This window comes from Sphaeramia orbicularis, chromosome 17 (genome assembly GCF_902148855.1).
Source record: "Sphaeramia orbicularis chromosome 17, fSphaOr1.1, whole genome shotgun sequence".
Classification (NCBI taxonomy): domain Eukaryota; kingdom Metazoa; phylum Chordata; class Actinopteri; order Kurtiformes; family Apogonidae; genus Sphaeramia; species Sphaeramia orbicularis.
In genome coordinates this window covers 46,049,262-46,073,026 of record NC_043973.1, presented here as the reverse complement: position 1 = coordinate 46,073,026, position 23,765 = coordinate 46,049,262, and the positions used below count along the sequence as shown (strand labels likewise).

Genomic DNA, 23,765 nt, shown 5'->3' with positions numbered 1-23,765 from the left:
CAAGTAGACGAATGGATGGAAGGAAGGATGGAAGGAAGGAAGGAAGGACAGACGGACAGATGGAAGGAAGGATGGAGTAGAATACAAGTAGACGATGAATGGATGGAAGGAAGGAAGGAAGGAAGGAAGGATGGATGGATGGATGGATGGATGGAAGGACTAGAATACAAGCAGACGAAGGAAGGAAAGAAGGAAGGATGGATGGACGGACAGACGGAAGAAAGGAAGTAGAATACAAGTAGACGATGAATGGATGGAAGGAAGGAAGGAAGGATGGAAGGAAGGAAGGAAGGAAGGACAGACAGACGGACGGAAGGAAGGATGGATGGAGTAGAATACAAGTAGACGATGAATGGATGGAAGGAAGGATGGATGGATGGATGGATGGACGGACGGAAGGAAGGAAGGAAGGAAGGAAGGAAGGAAGGAAGGAAGGAAGGATGGAGTAGAATACAAGTAGACGATGAATGGATGGAAGGAAGGAAGGAAGGAAGGATGGATGGATGGATGGATGGATGGATGGATTCTTCTCTCAGTACCAGTTTCCCAGAATCATCCAGTGTTTTTAGTGTTTTTAGTGGGTTTTTTTTTTTTGTGTGAAATACCCATCATGCAGTGTGTTCTCCGGAGCTTCCACTGTCTTTATAACTGCAGTTTCCTCAGTTGTCATAACTCATAACTCTTATCTGTGCATTTGAATGTATCTTTCCGGTCTGGTTTTATTCACCCTATGGGATCCAGAAGCAAGAATCTGTCCGTTTAGTCATGTCTCACCGAATAACTTAGAATGATTTAGGACTCATGTATTAGCAGAAACAGTATATAGTAAAAGACAAATTCTCCGATGTGATCCGAACAGTCTTGGGTCATACTTCACGTCCTTAAAGGTTAAAGGAATGTAGTCCTGGGCCAACAAATCCTGTTGTGTTTCCGAGCCAAAGTGAGCAGGAATTTTGGACTTGCAACGACTAAGGATGAAACTGATGTAATTTGAACTTTAGCAGAAGGGGAAAACACCGCAGCTAACATCCTTCCTGTTCCACAGCTGCACCTGAGCTATCAACGAACAGAAGTCGGAGCAAGACACTGAGGGTACTGAGAATAATCCACCGCAGCAAAAACCAGAGCGGAGCAGAAATTGAACCTTCCGGTACTCCAGGGGTGTCAAACCCATTTTAGTTCAGGGGCCAAATTCAGCCCAATATGACCTCAAGAGGGCGGGACCAGTAAAATAATAACAGTGAAAAAAGTCAAATTAACCCTTTCATGCACAGTGGACAGCTCTTCTACAGCTGTTCTCTTGTATATTCATGGATTTTGTTGTTCTTTTCATTTCTTTATTTTTATTTTTTTATTTTTTTTTTACACATATCTTTATTAAAGTTTTAAGACACTCCATATCTTTTCTGACATGAATTGGCAACATTATGTACAGGGGTTGGACAAAATAATGGAAACACCTTCACCTCAAGATGATAATGCCCCAATCCATACAGCTAGAATTGTTAAAGAATGGCATGAGGAACATTCTGATGAAGTTGAGCATCTCGTATGGCCGGCACAGTCCCCAGACCTCAACATTATTGAGCATTTATGGTCAGTTTTAGAGATTCAAGTAAGACGCCGATTTCCACCGCCATCGTCTCTAAAAGAGTTGGAGGGTATTCTAACTGAAGAATGGCTTCAAATTCCTTTGGAAACAATTCACAAGTTGTATGAATCAATACCTCGGAGAATTGAGGCTGTAATTGCCACAAAAGGCGGACCTACACCATATTAAACTAGAAGCACTCGGAGAGCGAGGACCTCCGCCAAGGCTGATCAGTGGCCCCCCCCCGTGGCCCCCCCCCACGCCAAGGAGGTTATGTTTTTGCCAGGGTTTGTTTGTTTGTCTGTCCGTTAGTGTGCAACATAACTCAAAAGTTATGGACAGATTTTGATGAAATTTTCAGGGTTTGTTGGAAATGGGCCCCCCTGTGGGCCCCCCCACCCCCGATCACCACCAAAATTTAATAATTTCTTCCTTATCCCATTTCCAACAAACCCTGAAAATTTCATCAAAATCTGTCCATAATTTTTGAGTTATGTTGCACACTAACGGACAGACAAACAAACAGACAGACAAACAAACAACAAACAAACAAACAAACCCTGGCAAAACATAACCTCCTTGGCGGAGGTAATAATTAGATTTTGTTGATTTTTTAAGGTGTTTCCATTATTTTGTCCAACCCCTTGTACATGTTTCTGTGCATCAAAAATGAAACGTGTGGTGTTCAGCTGAGTGGACATTTCTGCAACTTCATGAAAGATAGGTTCATAAGATTTTTTTTTTCATTATAATTTTTTGTATGTACACTGAACAAAAATATAAATGCCCCACTTTTGTTTGTGCTCCCATTTTTCATGAGCTGAACTCAAAGATCTAAAACTTTTTCTGTGTACACACAAGGTTTATTTCTCTCAAATATTGTTCACAAATCTGTCTAAATTTGTGTTAGTGAACACTTCTTCTTTGCTGAGATAATCCATCCACCTCACAGGTGTGGCATATCAAGATGCTGATTAGACAGCAGGATTTTTGCACAGGTGTGACTTAGGCTGGCCACAATAAAAGGCCACTCTAAAATGTGCAGTTTTATCACACAGCACAATACCACAGATGTCACAAGTTTTGAGGGAATATGCAATGGTCATGCTGACTTCAGGAATCTCCACCAGAGCTTTTGCCTGTGAATTGAATGTTCATTTCTCTACCATAAGCCATCTCCAAAGCTGTTTCAGAGAATTCATGAAGAAGACTGTGCGAGGAAAATGGTGGTCACACCAAATACTGACTGGTTTTCTGACCCCCCTGGACCACCCAATACAGTAAAAGTGCACATTTTAGAGTGGCCTTTTATTGTGGCCAGCCTAAGTCACACCTGTGCAATAATCCTGCTGTCTAATCAGCATCTTGATCTGCCACACCTGTGAGGTGGATGGATTATCTCAGCAAACGACAAAGGAGAAGTGCTCACTAACACAGATTTAGACAAATTTATGAACAATATCTGAGAGAAATAGGCCTTTTGTGTACATAGAAAAAGTTTTAGATCTTTGAGTTCAGCTCATGACAAATGGGAGCAAAAACAAAAGTGGTGCGTTTATATTTTTGTTCAGTGTATTTTTATTTATTTTTTTTAATTTGTTTATTTATTTTTATTTTTCAGAAGAAATTTTTCAATCAAATTATTTTTTTCATGCCTAAAGAGGAATAAAAATACTCAAGGTTCTCATAATTCGTGCATGAAAGGGTTAAATTATGATAATGTTAATATCAACATAATAATATGAACAACTGGAAACATCTTCAGAAAAACAAGTGCAATTTTAACAATATTATGCCTCAGATTATTAGTTTGTCATTTACACATGTGCGTTACAACTTACATTACAATTACAAATGCACGAAACATTTAATAACAGGCAGAACACTGGTAAAATTGCATTTACTTATCTTAAGACATTTCAGGTTATTCACATTTTTTGTAGAAGAACAGTTTTTTAATATAAATATTTTCATGTAATTTTACTTTTTTTTTTTACACTAAAACCAAGAGACAATTAGCTGTTTTCATTATTTCTAGGTTTAATATGATAGTATTTTACTGATTCTGACCCACTTGAGATCTAATTGGTCTGTATGTGGAATCTGAATTAAAATGATTTTGACATCCTTGATTGTTAATATCTTCAGTGTAATTTTTGTATTTCACAAATCCATCCTACGGGCCACATTAGATCCTTTGGCGGACCGGATATGGCCCCCGGGCCGCATGTTTGACACCTGTGCGGTACTCGGATGAGCTTATTATATACACTTTACACTTCATGTTATCAAAGGTCATGTTATTTTTCACAATTTGTATTAGGTCAGAATTCAAAAGTTGTTAATTTCTGCATGATTTCTACATTCAGCAATTTGTAAACAATGGAAAATTACAACAGTAGCAGACTAGCACATTTTAGCATTTAATATTTGACCTAGAACAAAAATAAATAAATAAATAAATAAATAAATAATTAAGTATGTATGTATGTATTGTTGATTAATTTTGAATATGAAAATGATACAAGCTTCCTGATTGCTACTAATTGACGTCTTTGCACAACATAATATAGAAATGAAAATTTAAGGGCACATAAAATAATAATACACACAAAAAGAAAAAGGACAAAAAAAAAAAAAGAAAAAAAAAATCATATTCGAAAAGGACTGAGAAGAAGCTATACATATTGACTGATTGATTGATTGATTGATGTATTTATTTCGAACATGAATGTCAAACAGAAGAAAATAAATAAACAGAACACTTAAACATAAGACATATAATACATATTCGAAAAGGAGTGAGAAGAAGTACAACTTATAAACTCCCACCCCTTCTCCTTTTATAATTAATAACAATAATAACCTTCCTCGTCTAATCATATCTATACACTATGCCATAATATGACTGATACTTACTAGTAAATAAGCTATACATATAATAATGTATATTAACCGTTGTTGCAAAAACAACAAAAAACAAACAAACAAGTTATCCAATTTTTACGTAGTATATTGGAAAAAAAAGAAGTTATTTTTAAGTTTTAGCCTCAGAAAATGAAAGGGTTAAATAAATAAATAATAAAAATAACATTTAAAAAAAAAAAAAAAAAGATAGTTTCTTGAGTATTTGGTATTTTTGTTTATGGCTTAAGTTGATGAAACATACAAAAGAATTTAAAGTTAAAAACAAACTATATGAAAAATATTGCAACATTACGACAACACTGCACACATTTAGCGCTTTTGGTGGTTCGTAGGACCTCTATGGGCAGGATACCGAAGGGTTAACAACAGTAATTAACTTGTAATGTCCTCACTGTAACTGCTGCTGTCACTGTCTTGTAATGTTTGTGGAAATGACCAAAAATAGTCACTTGCCTGATAAAGGTAAACTACAGAAATATGCATTATGGGGATGTTTCAGCAGCATTAGAAACATGGGATTTAAAGGGTTAAAAGTTATTGAGTATGTGGTATTTTTGTTAATGGCTCAAATTGATGAAATACAAAAAAAATCTAAAAAGTAAAAAAAAAAAAAAACTGTATAAAAAATACTTTTCCCTTTTTCCCATTATGCACTTTTGGTAGTTCGTAGGATCTCTCTGGGTGGGATACCGAAAAGTCAACAACATCTTGTAAAGCAGCAGCTATTCATAAAAAGGACAGAAAAAACATGAGACACTTCAGACGTTTGGCCTCATTAACATGGGGACAGCTGCAGGAATTAGACAGAGCCGCATCAGAGCTGTTGCTGCACAATTGGCTTTAATTAACCAGCGGAAACATGTTTCTGATAAAAAACAAAAAAAAGCAAATCAGGCCTTGACAATTCAACGGCGGACTGTCATCGCAAGTTCATTTGGTGGAATTGAACTACGTGAACTCACTGAACACCACACCCCTGCTCTGACAACACCTGTGAAAATAATTAAACCCTTTCAATTCCAAGTCTTATATTGTATCAAACAGCACAAAGGTGGACTGATTAACGATCTTTGACTGGACTATTAGGCCCATGTGTTTTTTATTTAACGTCTGCATGCTGTAACCATATTGCACTGTTTAATCTTTATTTAATCAGGCATTTAGAAATTACAATTATCTGTAAAATCTATTACAACAACCTGAAAGCAGCGGTGCTTAACAGTCTTAACAAATGCAGCCTGACCTTGGCCCGTCTGTGATGACACAACCATAAAAAAAAAAAAAAAAAAAGTGTGGAGTTACGATAAATTGTACAAACACGACAAAACAGAGTGACAGCGAGCCAGTCTGGCGGAGCTGGGGTTAACTGGGTCGAACAAATGTGGCAGGAAAACCCAAACAAATATCCCGTCTATGACTAAGAAGAACAACTGAATAATTGGTTTTAAGTGTTGCAATTTGTAAAAACCTGTTTTTGCCAAATTGTTTTCCTTACTAGTCATGATGTCTTTTATTGTAAAACAAGAGACGTAATAGCTTCAGTCACGGCATGGCTACCCCTGGTGAGAAACAGGGAGGGGGTCGGCCTCCGCTCGCTTCCCCCCTGACAAATAAATGGACTGGATGATGGAAATTTTCGCTCTGAAACAAACCCTCGTAACAACAAACTCTTCCACCACAGGATGACTGGACTGAGGGTGAAACACAGTCAGATGCATGGCCTAAAAAGGAAACCACTAACAAACTTAATACTGACTAGTGATTTTTAGATAAAGGAGTTTCTGGTTATATACTATGTGGACAAAAGTATGTGGACACGTTGAATTCAGGTGTTTTTTGACAGTTGTTTTATTGCATTTGTTTACTTTTTAGAATAGAATGGAATGTCTTTATTGCCATTGTACAGGTACAACAAAATTTTTAAAAGTGCAATCGTCCTAGGTGCCATTAAAAAAAGTATAAATAATGTATATAAAAGAGTTTGAAAATTAAAATATAAAAGAAAAACCCTGATGGCATAAATAGCAAAAAAAAAAAAAAAAAAAAAAAGCAAGTGCTGCTCAGATGTTTTATAAATATATCTTGGACACTATCTATCTATCTATCTATCTATCTATCTATCTATCTATCTATCTATCTATCTATCTATCTATCTATCTATCTATCTATCTATCTATCTATCTATCTATCTATCTATCTATCTATCTATCTATCTATCTATCTATCTATCTATCTATCTATTTCTGTGTAAGGAAGAAATCAAATATTCAAATTTGGTAACTTTGCTCCTAAAATGCCTCAGAGATTATTTTTTTAAATAATAATAATAATAATAATAATAATAATAATAATAATAATAATAATAATAATAATAATAATAATAATAATAATAATGATAATAAATCACACTTATGTAGTAATTTTTTTGGACACTCAAAGACACTTTTTACTTGATTTCTCTCAACATCTTTCTTAAGATTTCATATATATTTCTTGGACACTTTTCATTTATTTATTTATTATTTATTACCAAGTATAAGGAAGGAATCAAATATTCAAATATGGTAACTTTGCTTCCAGAATGCATCAGAGATGATTCTAATAATAATAATAATTGTAATACATCAAACTTATATAGTACTTTTTTGGACACTCAAAGACGTTGTTTGCTTGACTTCTCTCAAAATCGTACTTAAGAAGAAAAATTTCCCATTCAGCTTTAAGGAAATATTGCATTACATCAGTTAGTTTGGTTTAAATCAGTGTTTCTAAACTTTTTTGAACAAACAGCTCTTTTTGTCATCCTGCCCTGCGCTGTTACAAGTTGTCAACTTGGGGGGTCAAAAGTCAACACAAGTTGTCGAAAATGGGGAGTCTATCTGACCAACTGTACATATGTTGGGGGGCTGCAACGTACCTTATTGCCGAGGAGTGTGTGGGGTGGGGGTGGGGGGCAAAAGTTCGCCATTGACTTAACATGCTGCTTGATATTGATACTTATACAGACTAACGCCCCCCATTTCAGTCTCGGCGCCCCCTTTCAGCTTTCTCGTTCCGAACACCCCCCATTGGTGTCCCAACACCCCCTGGGGGGTGGTACCACCCCCGCTGAGAAACACTGGTTTAAATTCTTATATTTGCTTCCAAAATGCCTCAGAGATGGTTTTTACTTCATTTTTCAAAACATTTTTTTTAACCCTTTACTGGGCAAGTGACTACTTTTGGTCATTTCCACAAACATTAAATATGGTCCAATCCAGTGCCTGGTCCAGAGGCATGTTGGTTTATATAAAACTATACAGTGACTCAGAGAGATTTTATAGACATTTCAAAGCTGTAAATAGTGAATATGAGTCATTTTTGTCAGTTTATGACCTTGTAACAGTTGGTTTACTGCATGTGTTTACTTTTTAGCAAGTGCTGCTCAGATGTTTTATATATATTTCTTAGATATTTAGTTATTTTATTTTATTTTATTTTATTTGCCACATAAAAGGAAGGAATCAAATATGGTAACTTCATTGACCTTGATTGAGATAAAAACATCAATATTTACTTAAAATTTAATGTGAGATTTTAAGAAAGTAGATGATTAGTTGTGGTAGGAAATTATTATTTACAGTCAGAGCAGGAAAAATATTTGAGAAATTTAGACATAGAACATTTAAAATCATAGTCATGGATAAAAAAAAAATTTTTAAAAATCAATGTTGAGAGAAATTCTGTGAAAATCCTCTCTGAGGCATTTTGGAAGCAATGATAATTTAAACAAAACAAACCAATGCAATGACTTTCTCATTATAGTTCTGTATCCCAGACCCCTGTTAGAAAAGAAACGCCTGAGTTCAATGTGTCCACATACTTTTGTCCACATAATGTATGTGTAAATCCTTGCACAATATCACAAAAAGTACATTTTTTGGTTGCATACCATGGATTTACCCTGAGACGAGGGCCAAACGCTGCTAACCCCAGGCCAGGTGGTTAAAAAAAACAAAAAAAAAAAACAACAGCAGTAAAAAGTACCGAAAACACGCAGCATAACATGGCAGAAGACAAACAAAGAAGCCGCAGTGAGCGCCCCCACGGTTTGTGATTCCACCACAGGACAACAACAGTTTGTGTGTGCACCCTCGCCCAGTCCAAAGCATGCAGACAGGCCACAATAGAAGTCTGACAGCACAATGAGCAAGGCAGTTCACACACTACACACACTGTCAACATGTGTGTGTGTTTTAGAGGACGTCAGGGGCACGGCATCAACAAGTCACAGCCAGCGGACACATCCGTTATGTCACACATGCAATAAACAATAAACAAACATGGCAGTTTTTTGAGTATTTGGTATTTTGTTTATGGCTGAAGTTGATGACATACAAAAAAAACATTAAAAAGTTAAAAACAAACTATGATTTTTTTATTTATTTATTTTTTTTTTTACATGATTACAGCACTCTGCAGATTATGTATTTAGCATTACTGTGATTAGGAAGGGCCTCTCTAAACTGAATACCAGAGGGTTAAACATGTTGTTAATTAATAATAATAATAATAATAATAATAATAATAATAATAGGTGGTAAAATGGCACTTCCAACCTTCCAATTATTGCTAAGGTGAACTGCAGTAAAATGAAGATGGAAAGATCTGAATTCAAAAGTTGTTCATTTTTGCATGATTTCTACATTCAGCACATTGTAAATTTTAGTATTTAACATCTGACACTGCACAAAAAAAATAATGATGTATACTAACTAATGTCGCAAAAACAACAAAAAAACAAACAAACAAGTAATCCAATTTTTGAGTAGTATATTGGAAAAAAAGTTATTTGTAAGTTTTGCGTCAAAGAATAAAACTGTTAAATTAATTAATTAATTAATAATAAAATTAAAACAATTTTAATAATGACAGCTTTTTTAGTATTTGGTATTTTGTTTATGGCTCAAGTTGATGGCACACAAAAAATGTTAAAAAGTTTAAAACAAACTACAGAAAAACATTTTTGACATGATTACAGCACTGTGCAGCAGTGGCGATTTCTCACAGACTGCAGTGGAAGCTCAGCTTCCCCTAAAATTATGAAAATTAAATGGTTAAATCTGTTCGGTTGTGTTGACATTTCATTGACTACAAATGTGTTAGAACACGTTCATCTCACAGACGAGTTCGTTCACAATCAGCTTTATCACAAATCAACGGACTCGATGTTGTTCACTTCTCCTCCATTCCTGTGTCTCTGTTTTCTCCTCCATCTCTGCTCAGTGCATTTGTCCGTAGACGCTCAGCGTCCATGCACTTCAATGGGACTGAGTGGAACAGTTTTTTTCATTGCCTCAAAACTGGACGGTAATTGGATAAATGCCACAATGTTGTCCCGCCCCTGGATGCTCATCGTCTCTGGGGGTGAATGGAGCTGTGGGCGGAGCTCAGCCAGGCTGGATGGCGGGCTTCCATGTGCTGATTGGAGGATCAGTCAAAAGGCTGAATCCCGTTTGATTGACAGCTAGTTTCAGATCTGCTCCTTCACTGACACAGTTCAGTTTAATACCGTCGCACATTCTGCTGTGAAATCAGAGAAACCACTACGAAATGACTTGTTCATTTCTTGCACTGTAAATAAAACACACTCATTGGACTTCCTTGTTTCAATTTAAGATAATTTCAATGTTTTCTTGTTTCAGTTACATAATTTAATCATTTCTTGTTCGAGTTTAATATTGTTTTGTAGATAGTTAAATCAATCATACTGTTAGCTAGGTCGGAGTGAACTAGCTATCAAGTCCCTGGAAAAGACGCCTACTTGGTACGATAAAGGCACAGACCATCTTCTTAGAAAGGAAGAGAGGGCCGAATTCATGTTTAAATAATTTGACAATTTTTCTGATGTAAGACGACAATGAGCTTCCCCTGTCTGAAAGACGAGCAGCCGCCACTGCTGTGCAGATTATGTATTCAGCATGTCTGCGAATGAGGAAGGGCCTGTCTAACCTGGATACCAGAGGGTTAAACATGTTTAAAATAAATAAATAAATCACCATCATCATAATAGTAATAATAATTTTGTGTGTGTGTTTTAGAGGACATCAGGAGCATGGCATCAACAAGTCATGGCCGGCGGACACATCCGTTATGTCACACATGCTTACATGTTCGCAGTCACACACTGGATGTCGTGTTATTCGTTTGACGCCAGCTCCGACTCAAAAGTCCATGTGTCTGCGAGTGTCTCTGTTTCTCATTGAAAAGACTCAGACTGAATGAGAACAGCCATTAGACACAATAACAGCAGAAACCACGTCCACTTTAGTGGTATGTGGGGTTTGTCCACATACACGGACGCTATATGGACAAAAGTATGTGGACATGATGAATTCAGGTGTTTGTTTTCTAACACGGGTCTGGGATACAAAACAATAATGACTAATGTTATAATATGGTTTTATATTGGGATAAATATCATTGCATTAGTTAGTTTGGTTTAAATTATCTTTGCTTCTAAAATGCCCCAGAGATGATTTTTACTTAATTTCTCTCAACATTGATTTTTACAATTTTTTTTAACCCTATAACACCAAACGTATCATATTTGATACATGAGTTTTGAAGTCCTCAACATGATCAGTGTGATTTTTATTTCTTGAAAAACTTCATTTGTAATTTTGTATTTATTTATTTTCAATGAAAATAATCCTTCTACAACAAATAATTAATAATAAATAATACAGTAAATAATAATACAAACAATAATATAGATGTGAAACAGAATTATCACAGTAAGGCTCATCTTCAAGAAAACAGACATGACAGGGCAGTAACATGCAATATAATTGGTACAGTCTGAGACACAAATCATCCTTATCATCCTTAGAAGTCACTGATGGTCCAAGAGTTAACTTAGTGGTCTCAGATTGAGGCACATTTCAAATAGAATGAAACAAAAACAAACAGACGTATACTAAATACATAGAAATACTCATTTGTTGATGGACATACACAGAGAACATGCCTCCAGTGCTTTCCTCCCCTCTAAGAACACAGTAAAAGATCTCCACGTGCTGTCAAAGATGAGAAATTTACCCTTTAAAGGTGAGTTTTTCCAGTTCTAGATAGTTCGACAGTCCTGCAAACCAGGCACTAACACTTGGTTTGATAGTGGATTTCATCAAAAACATCAATATTTCCTTAAAGTTTAATGAGAAATTTTTCTTCCTCACTGAGATGTGAAAAAAGTAGATGGTAGAAAATTATTATTTAGTCAGAGCATGAAAAATATTTTAGAAATTTAGAACATTTAAAATCATAAACATGGATTAAAAAAAAAAAAAGCTCAATTTAAAATTTCAAGTATTTTAGAAATTAACCTCTAAATTCACTCAAGAAGAAAAATCTCCCATTAAACTTTAAGGAAATATTGATGTTTTTTTTTTTTTTTTTTTTTATCTCAAATCATCATGAACAGAACATGTTACAGCTGTAGACATGATCTGTCCCAATACTTTTGTCCATATAGTTTCAATTGTACATGACTGTTAGTGTTGGTCAGTAAACGTCAGAGAAAAGTTGGACGGTTTTCTGTTACATGTTTACGTTCCAGAGTTTTTAACTCATTTTCCGCTTCAACAGGTGAATCCTTTTTCATTAACTGAAACTCGAACACACACGAAGCTGTTTTCCTGTGACCACATGACTCACTAAAGCCACAAATCAACTATTTCTAAATGTTTCTGCTCGGACCATAAATCTGAACTTGTTTATTCTATGGACAAATCATGCATTCTTCTGTAAACCTCAGCAAAGTTAACCTGGTCTAAACCATAACCGCAGTAGCTTTGCCCTAATTCTAAGCTTCTTGTTGAATAAAGTTTAACCCATAAAGACCCAAAGCATCTACTGATCTAAACTGTTTAATACCTGTGGATCCACTAATCCTATCCATACGTGTAAATAATTGGTGTAAAATACAGTTTGTCGTCTTTTCATGGTCATCAGATATGACCCATTTGGACGTTCAGAGGCTCTGGAGTTACCGTGGAAACACCGTCATCTTCTACAACATTGATTCCCCAGTAAAACCCATGGAGTTGGATCAGTGACAGTGGATGGACACACTGGGTTTATGTTCAGTTAATGAGAGATTTTACTGAAAAAGTCACTTTTTCTTTTGATTTACATGTAGTTGAGTTTGAAGTAAAGTCATATTCTGATTAAATGTTATTTAGAAAAGTAGTTTATAGTGTTTTGCAGATTCCATTAATATAAAATCACACTTTCCTCCCATATAAACAGTTGATTTTTTTTTTTGCATTTTTGTTCGTTTTACAGGGACAATAACCTTATTCTTTTGATATTTGTACAGGAGTAACTGTCAAAACCCTTAAAGACCTAAACCATCTACTGATCTAAACTGTTTTATAACTAGTCCTTTACCAATCCTATCAATACGTGTAAATAATTGTTGTAAAATACAGTTCGTCATCTTTTCATGGTCATCAGATATGACCCATTTGGATGTTCAGAGGCTCTGGAGTTACCATGGAAACACTGTCATCTTCTACAACACTGATTAACCAGTGAAAACCATGGAGTTGGATCAATGACAGTGGATGGAGACACTGGGTTTATGTTCAGTTAATGAGAGATTTTACTGAAAAAGTCACTTTTTCCTAATTTTTTTTCCGTTTTTTGATTCCGTTTTTTGAGTACACCATCAGTAAATTAAATATAGGAAAACACCTGATTTTCACTGAAAACATACAAAATACAGACAATAATATTATGATAAATGGTGATAAATAATTTAAGAAAGGTTAAATAGAGAGAAAAATTCATTTGGGAACTGACACAGATAAATTTGACTGAAAAAGTAGGTTTTTTTGGTCAGTTTTCTCTGTTTTGGTTTAATAACCTTTCAATTTACTGTAACTTTTCATTAACATCTACATTAAATAGAAGTAAATACATGATTTACAGTTAAAAAAAAAAAAAAAAAAGAAAGAAAGCAAAATGCACAGGAAAAAGTCACTTTTTCTTAATTTTTTTCTGTTTTGGATCTAATAACCCTCAAATGTAATCTCAGCATGATGATTAAAGTACACCATCAGTAAATTAAATATAGGAAAACACCTGATTTTCACTGAAAACATACAAAATACAGACAATAATATTATGATAAATGGTGATAAATAATTTAAGAAAGGTTAAATAGAGAGAAAAATTCATTTGGGAACTGACACAAAGATTGATTTGACTGAAAAAGTAATTTTTTCTTCAGTTTTCTCCTTTTTTGGTTTAATAACCTTTGAATTTACTGTGAGTTTTTATGAACATCTAAATTAAATAGAAGAAAATACATGATTTACAGTTTAAAAAAAAAAAAGGAGAGCAAAATACAGAGGATAATATACTAATAAATGGTGATAAATGACTTAAGAAAGGTAAAATAGAGAGAAAAATTGATTTGGGAACAGACACGAAGATCAGTTTGACTGAAAAAGTAGTTTTTTCTTCATTTTTCACTGTTTTGGTTTAATAACTTTTGAATTTACTGTGACTTTTCATGAACATCTAAATTAAACAAAGGAAAATACATGATTTACAGTTTAAAAAAAAAAAAAAAAAAAACGGAAAGCAAAATGCAGAGTAAAAAGTCACTTTTTCTTCTTCAGTTTTTTCTGTTTTGGATCTAATAATCCTCAAATGTAATCTCAGCATGATGATTAAAGTATGTGATCTGTAAATTAAATGTAAGAAAATACCTGATTTTCACTGAAAACATGCAAAATACAGAGGATAATATACTAATAAATGGTGATAAATTACTTACGAAAGGTTAAATAGAGAGAAAAAATTATTTGGGAACTGACACAAAGATCTATTTGACTGAAAAAGTATTTTTTTTTTATCTTCATTTGGTTTACTAACCTTTGAATTTACTATGACTTTTCATGAACATCTACATTAAATACAAGAAAATACGTGATTTACAGTTTTTGTTTTTGTTTTTTGTTTTTTCACAGGAAAGCAAAATACAGAGGATAATATACTAATAAATGGTGATAAATCACTTAAGAAAGGTTAAATAGAGAGAAAACTTCATTTGGGAACTGCCATAAAAGTAACACTGGGTCTTTATGAGTTAAAACAAAGGCCAAAAAGTGAGTAGAACGTTCTGAAACCCCCGCTTGCATGACTCGGTTCTGGAGATCCGGACTCCTAGGTGGCCTCTAATCACTTAACCATTATCAATATACAACAGAAGTCAGAAGTAAAGTCTTTTCCAGCTGGTTCCGAGCCCCTCAGTGGAGAGAGTTGGCGGGAAGTCGCAGATGTGATCAGATAATAAAAAACCCATTACTTACTTTAGATTTTAAAAAAAATAATAATAAAAGAAAAAGAAAAATGGCAACAACATTTAAAACTAGAGTGCGCTGACTGTTTTTTTACCGTCTAATCCAAACCACAACACAACATTTGATAAAAATCAGTCGACTTCATTTATCTATTTCCCCAAAATTCTGTTTTGATTATGGGAAATCTGCTGAAGGCCAGAAGATATTGGATAAAAAGAAAACCTGCCTGACACATGTTTCCAGACTAACTGCATCTTTAACTGCCGTTAACTGTTTTTTTCTGCCAAAGTCATGTCATAATGTTTCAGATTTCTGCACTACACTTGTGCATTAACCCTTTACAGTTCACTCATAAATACTCTGAAAGTCAAAATTTAAATCTTAGTGTGTTATTGGAGACATAACAAGACTTTATTACCTCCGCCAAGGAGGTTATGTTTTTGCCAGGGTTTGTTTGTTTGTTTGTTTGTTTGTTTGTTTGTCTGTCTGTTTGTTTGTTTGTCTGTCCGTTAGTGTGCAACATAACTCAAAAAGTTATGGACAGATTTGGATGAAATTTTCAGGGTTTGTTGGAAATGGGATAAGGAAGAAATGATTAAATTTTGGTGGTGATCGGGGGTGGGGGGGCCCACGGGGGGGGCCACTGATCAGCCTTGGCGGAGGTCTGCGCTCTCCGAGTGCTTCTAGTTACTTTAGTGAAGTTTTTTCAAATTTTTTATTGTTTTGTTGAAAATCAAGGTTAATGAAGTTACCATATTTGGTTCCTTACCTGTAAGTGGGAAAAATATGTTAAAGGTCCTGTACAGACTTTGTGCGTCATCCTGAAAAAATCTCATTTTTATATGTATGCCTGATCGTTGTCTGCCATTTAAAATGAGATTGTCAGCACCAAAATAGGTTATTTCCAAATGCTATTTCCAGCGTCCCTGGCCGGGTCGGACAAGACTGGACTGCTTTACGGCAGACTTATGTCACTATGACAACAACACAACAGCCGGCAGTTTAGCAGTGAGAAGTAAGCTGAACGACTGAGGAGTCAGATCTGTCCTTTAAATAAAGAAAGGGATTTCTAGGATTTCTTTAGTTGTAGTGGTGGACACTGGAACTGGAGCTGGACTGGCAGAAAGAAAAAGAAAACTAAAGGCTAGAGTGAAAGAACCCAGACTAAAACACCGGTAAACCTCTGCATTGAACCGATGGATAGAACTAAGGAAGTTAAAGGAATGAAAACAGCTGCAGCTGTCCCTCTTTCTTCTCCACAGGTCTAGAATGCTTCTGTTCTTCATTCATATGCAGTGGAACATTGTGTTGGACTCTAGTGTCTGTTGGTAGTTCAGTCAAACACTTGGTAAACACTTGTGTGTTAGCCGCAGGGCTAGCTCTGTGACGTGGCTAATCTGTTCGATTTGGAGCACTGGTCCAGTCCAAACTAAGGGCTTTGGAAGGTCAGACTGAAATGGTTCTGGATGGAGTTGAATGTTCCTGCCGGGGCCTGGACACTAAACTGTCCTTCAGGAACCAGACCGTTCTACCAGTAGAACACTGTGACTGCAGAAGGCTGAAGCAGCTGGAGCTGAACTGAACTAATGCACAATGAGGAAGATGGTGAATGACTGCAGTCATTTAGGAAAAGGACTGAAGACTTTGTGGAAAAGCTAGAGCAAATATATATTATTGGGACACGACTTAAACACCGGTCTGTGAGTTAACACTGGAGCTCCAGAGTAAAACAGACATAGAAGCAGGAGTTTGGTTTCACTTTTGTTTTCACCCCAGTTATTAAACTACGCTACAAACGGACTTTATCGAGTTTGTTTGTTGTCTCGTTTCAAACGTCACTTTGCACCTGCAGGTTACTGTCTGGAAAAAAGAAATGCACAGTTCTAAAGAGGATCCACTCCTCATTCATTAGCTTCAAACACACGCCTTGGCCAAAGTTATTGAGGACTTGCAGCTGATGTCACTGGTCATGTGATTGTTGTTTACACCGCCATATTGGCAGGCACGCTATCTGGATCCAGAAAGTCAGAACTGTTGCTTTATATCGTGTTTTTCTTTGGACTCGTGTTTGCATGTTTTGTTATTTGCGAGTATGTCTGCTTATGATAAAGGCGCCATAGATGAGTTTACATGTTTACTAACAACAGTGATGCGCGCGTAACTCGGAGGCAAAAACAGGAGTACCAGCTCCAGCCAGCTCGCATCAGCTGCGTACACCTCCAGGCTCTGCCCCGGAACTCGTGAACAAGCCGATATGTTCGCTCTAAAACGGTCCATTAACTGTCTCTGTCCAAAAGCCAATCCCATCTTCTCTTTCACGGCTGCCTAATTTGACTTGACCGCATGGGGAAGGCTGTCCCATAGTAGAAAAGCAGACTGTCACAGACGGGTGGGCAGTATTGTCACCAGCTCCAGCTGAACTCACCGGTGTTGCCCACCATAGCTCCGACTGCCTCTTCCAGCTGAGGAAACAGGCTGCCATCACCGGCAAAGGGAGCAGGTAGATCCACAATCACTCTGTCTCTATAGGTGATAGTCCAGGGGAAGCCCTCCTGGTAGGTTTAAAGGGGTCTTCATCACCGTACCACACGATGACAATTCTTTTTTTCCACGCCGCTAAGCGCAACAGACACACAGACTAACTATACTGAGAAGCTAGGCTAACCGCGGTAATAACTATAAACAGCGGTCGGCAGAACAGAACCACCGCTACCACCAATGGAACTGAGCGGTCTTTCTGCCGAACTTATACTTGGTGAAAGCTAAGGAATAAACAGCACACAGGAGTTTAGCAGGTCCATCGTTTGACACGCTACGAACTCGGCGTGACTTCCTCCTCCAAGACTTAATGTATGCATACGTCACATGAAACTCATCTATTGCAACCAACCGCAACACATGTGGTTACCATGACCACACTGCTTAAAGCTTTACCTTATTGTAGATCTACACAGGAGAAAGATAAACATCACCAACAATGAGCAATTGTACAATCCAAGGAAAGCTTGCCTACCAATATGGCGTCGTAAACAGAAAACCACGTGATCATGTGACGTATGTGCAAAACCTCAATACCCTTACGACAGTAGACGCTAGTGCTCATGGGAAGCAGAGTCTTTGTCCCTTAAAAACACCACCGATCCCTGCCAAAGGTGTCACTGCAATCCACTTTAAAGGATTTCTCTGTTCAGGACCTTTAATATTCAAGATGGCATGTTAAAATAACAAAGTGTCTATGTCCACACCACTGTGGGACTGCCTCATTTGTCTATTACCACAGAGCCAATCAGCGCCCTCATTAAATCATGTGTAGACTGGATACCAGTAACCTGTCCCCCTGCTGCCACAGTACTGTAGTAATAAGCATCACACATACCATGGGCCTATCCAGTTCCAGGAAAAGGATAGGGTACCAGTTACCAGAAGCTGGTTTGTGCGCCTATTCACACTTCCAGTTTCAGCATGCAGACAAACAATATGAAATGCTGTGACTGTTTTGCCTCATATGAAGAAGTTGCCAGAGTTTTTGATGAATATAAATCAGCCACTAGGACGACGTTCAGAGTGTAGAATTCAGATCATTTGATCGGCTCTGTGGCAACAGACAAATCAGCACTTTGTGGCTTAATCAGAAATTGCAGTCAGTCCAGATTCTTTTCCTCTAATACTCTGTATTTTATTTATTTATTTATTTTTTGCTGTTTATTTTGTTTTTCAGTTTGGGTTTTGGTTTCAGTTTCATTTTAAATCTTACATAAATACAGTACATAAATGTTTTTTTTTTTATTTATTTATTTTATTTTTAGGGATTTAATAGTTTGTCTAGTTTTATTTAGTTTAACCCTTTATAGTTCACTCAGAAACTTCAGCCTTCGTGTATTACTGGAGGACAGAACAAAACTTTTTTTTTTTAACTTTGTAAAATTTTCCAAAATTTTTTTTATTGTTATGTAGAAGATCAAGGTTAATGAAGTTACCATATTTGGTGGCAAAAGAAAAAAAAAATCTAAGAAGTATATATAAAAAAACATTGTATGGTATTTTATAACATTAGAACATCAGTGCTGATCCAGACCCCTGTCCACATCCACATGATCCATTTGAACATCATCCCTTACATTAGTACCATTACTTCATCATTCCTTACATTAGTACCATTACTTCATCATTCCTTACATTAGTACCATTACTTCATCATTCCTTACATTAGTACCATTACTTCATCATCCCTTACATTAGTACCATTACTTCATCATTCCTTACATTAGTACCATTACTTCATCATTCCTTACATTAGTACCATTACTTCATCATCCCTTACATTAGTACCATTACTTCATCATTCCTTACATTAGTACCATTACTTCATCATTCCTTACATTAGTACCATTACTTCATCATTCCTTACATTAGTACCATTACTTCATCATTCCTTACATTAGTACCATTACTTCATCATTCCTTACATTAGTACCATTACTTCATCATTTCTTACATTAGTACCATTACTTCATCATTTCTTACATTAGTACCATTACTTCATCATTTCTTACATTAGTACCATTACTTCATCATCCCTTACATTAGTACCATTACTTCATCATTCCTTACATTAGTACCATTACTTCATCATTTCTTACATTAGTACCATTACTTCATCATTCCTTACATTAGTACCATTACTTCATCATTTCCTACATTAGTACCATTACTTCATCATTCCTTACATTAGTACCATTACTTCATCATTCCTTACATTAGTACCATTACTTCATCATTTCTTACATTGATACCATTACTTCATCATTTCCTACATTAGTACCATTACTTCATCATTCCTTACATTAGTACCATTACTTCATCATTCCTTACATTAGTACCATTACTTCATCATTTCTTACATTAGTACCATTACTTCATCATTCCTTACATTAGTACCATTACTTCATCATTTCTTACATTAGTACCATTACTTCATCATTCCTTACATTAGTACCATTACTTCATCATTTCCTACATTAGTACCATTACTTCATCATTCCTTACATTAGTACCATTACTTCATCATTCCTTACATTAGTACCATTACTTCATCATTTCTTACATTAGTACCATTACTTCATCATTCCTTACATTAGTACCATTACTTCATCATTTCTTACATTAGTACCATTACTTCATCATTCCTTACATTAGTACCATTACTTCATCATTTCTTACATTAGTACCATTACTTCATCATTCCTTACATTAGTACCATTACTTCATCATTTCCTACATTAGTACCATTACTTCATCATTCCTTACATTAGTACCATTACTTCATCATCCCTTACATTAGTACCATTACTTCATCATTCCTTACATTAGTACCATTACTTCATCATTCCTTACATTAGTACCATTACTTCATCATTCCTTTCATTAGTACCATTACTTCATCATTCCTTACATTAGTACCATTACTTCATCATTCCTTACATTAGTACCATTACTTCATCATCCCTTACATTAGTACCATTACTTCATCATTCCTTACATTAGTACCATTACTTCATCATTTCTTACATTAATACCATTACTTCATCATTTCCTACATTAGTACCATTACTTCATCATTCCTTACATTAGTACCATTACTTCATCATTCCTTACATTAGTACCATTACTTCATCATTCCTTACATTAGTACCATTACTTCATCATTCCTTACATTAGTACCATTACTTCATCATTCCTTACATTAGTACCATTACTTCATCATTCCTTACATTAGTACCATTACTTCATCATTCCTTACATTAGTACCATTACTTCATCATTCCTTACATTAGTACCATTACTTCATCATTCCTTACATTAGTACCATTACTTCATCATTCCTTACATTAGTACCATTACTTCATCATTCTTACATTAGTACCATTACTTCATCATTCCTTACATTAGTACCATTACTTCATCATTTCTTACATTAGTACCATTACTTCATCATTCCTTACATTAGTACCATTACTTCATCATTCCTTACATTAGTACCATTACTTCATCATTCCCTTACATTAGTACCATTACTTCATCATCCTTACATTAGTACCATTACTTCATCATTTCCTACATTAGTACCATTACTTCATCATTCCTTACATTAGTACCATTACTTCATCATTCCTTACATTAGTACCATTACTTCATCATTTCCTACATTAGTACCATTACTTCATCATTCCTTACATTAGTACCATTACTTCATCATTTCCTACATTAGTACCATTACTTCATCATCCCTTACATTAGTACCATTACTTCATCATCCCTTACATTAGTACCATTACTTCATCATCCCTTACATTAGTACCATTACTTCATCATTTCCTACATTAGTACCATTACTTCATCATTCCTTACATTAGTACCATTACTTCATCATTCCTTACATTAGTACCATTACTTCATCATTTCCTACATTAGTACCATTACTTCATCATCCCTTACATTAGTACCATTACTTCATCATTCCCTTACATTAGTACCATTACTTCATCATTTCCTACATTAGTACCATTACTTCATCATTCCTTACATTAGTACCATTACTTCATCATTCCTTACATTAGTACCATTACTTCATCATTTCCTACATTAGTACCATTACTTCATCATTCCTTACATTAGTACCATTACTTCATCATTTCCTACATTAGTACCATTACTTCATCATCCCTTACATTAGTATCATTACTTCATCATCCCTTACATTAGTACCATTACTTCATCATTTCCTACATTAGTACCATTACTTCATCATCCCTTACATTAGTACCATTACTTCATCATCCCTTACATTAGTACCATTACTTCATCATTTCCTACATTAGTACCATTACTTCATCATTCCTTACATTAGTACCATTACTTCATCATTCCTTACATTAGTACCATTACTTCATCATTTCCTACATTAGTACCATTACTTCATCATCCCTTACATTAGTACCATTACTTCATCATTCCTTACATTAGTACCATTACTTCATCATTCCTTACATTAGTACCATTACTTCATCATTTCTTACATTAGTACCATTACTTCATCATTCCTTACATTAGTACCATTACTTCATCATTTCCTACATTAGTACCATTACTTCATCATTCCTTACATTAGTACCATTACTTCATCATTTCTTACATTAGTACCATTACTTCATCATTCCTTACATTAGTACCATTACTTCATCATTTCCTACATTAGTACCATTACTTCATCATTCCTTACATTAGTACCATTACTTCATCATCCCTTACATTAGTACCATTACTTCATCATTTCCTACATTAGTACCATTACTTCATCATTCCTTACATTAGTACCATTACTTCATCATTCCTTACATTAGTACCATTACTTCATCATTTCTTACATTAGTACCATTACTTCATCATTCCTTACATTAGTACCATTACTTCATCATTTCTTACATTAGTACCATTACTTCATCATTCCTTACATTAGTACCATTACTTCATCATTTCTTACATTAGTACCATTACTTCATCATTCCTTACATTAGTACCATTACTTCATCATTTCCTACATTAGTACCATTACTTCATCATTCCTTACATTAGTACCATTACTTCATCATCCCTTACATTAGTACCATTACTTCATCATCCCTTACATTAGTACCATTACTTCATCATTTCCTACATTAGTACCATTACTTCATCATTCCTTACATTAGTACCATTACTTCATCATTCCTTACATTAGTACCATTACTTCATCATTCCTTACATTAGTACCATTACTTCATCATTTCTTACATTAGTACCATTACTTCATCATTCCTTACATTAGTACCATTACTTCATCATCCCTTACATTAGTACCATTACTTCATCATTTCCTACATTAGTACCATTACTTCATGGTACTGAACAAAGCAGGTCCACTCACTGTTCATGCAGAGGTGGACCTTACAGACCGCTCAGATGTTTTGATGTATGCAAATTGTCTGGGATGTTTGGATTTTAACATCACCGCATGCACAAATGTGAAGTTTTCATCTTTTCTCGGATCGCTTTTACACCAAACCTTTATATGGCATTCATGTTTTGTATGTCGCCACAGGGCAGAGTCGATGGGTTGGAGGTATGAGAGTAAAAAAAAAAAAAAAAAAAAGTGTTTCCTTTGATTTGAGAGAAAACCCCCAGTGTGTGAAGCCAGTGTGGACCGTAAACCACAGACCTACCGTTACAGTTGAAGCCCATCTCTTTGAGGCATTTCTTAGAGCAGCCGTCACCGTCCAACAGGTTATTGTCATCACACTCCTCTGGCCTAAAAAGGATGGACATCAACATCTTTACATACACTTCCATCAGTGTTAACCCATGAAGACCCACTGCTACTTTTAAGGCAGTTCCAAAATGAGTTTTTCATTCTATTTAACCTTTCTTAAGTGATTTATCACTATTTATTGTTATATTATTGTCTTTATGTAGCTTTTTTTTCAGTGTGTTTTCCTATATTTAATTCACTGATCATATAGATGTTCATAAAAGCTCACATTAAAGTTTAAGCTTATTATATTAAAAACAGAGAAAACTGAAGAAAAAGTGACTTTTTCTGCTCAAATATATGAAACTATATGGGTTTTACTGGTGAATCAGTGTTGTAACAAAATATGAGCACAGGCAGACACACAAAAAAATGAACTACAGTAAATGTGTTTTAAACCCATAAAGACCCAGTCCTACTTTTATGTCGGTTCCCAAATGAATTTTTCACTCTATTTAACCTTTCTTAAGTGATTTATTACCATTTATTATAATATTATCCTCTGCATTTTACATTTTTTCAGTGAAAATCAGGTATTCTCTTGTATGTA

At 35.3% G+C, this 23,765-nt stretch overlaps 1 protein-coding gene across 1 annotated transcript in view; it reads right to left on the bottom strand.

The window, feature by feature from the left end:
* The window catches only part of pappa2 (pappalysin 2), a 161,833-nt gene that overhangs the window by 15,955 nt on the left and 122,113 nt on the right, over window positions 1-23,765 (bottom strand). Inside the window, exon 13 of the mRNA XM_030160644.1 lies at window positions 23,130-23,215. Within this exon, the coding sequence (XP_030016504.1) occupies window positions 23,130-23,215 (86 nt within the window). The remainder of the gene's footprint in view (window positions 1-23,129; window positions 23,216-23,765) is intronic.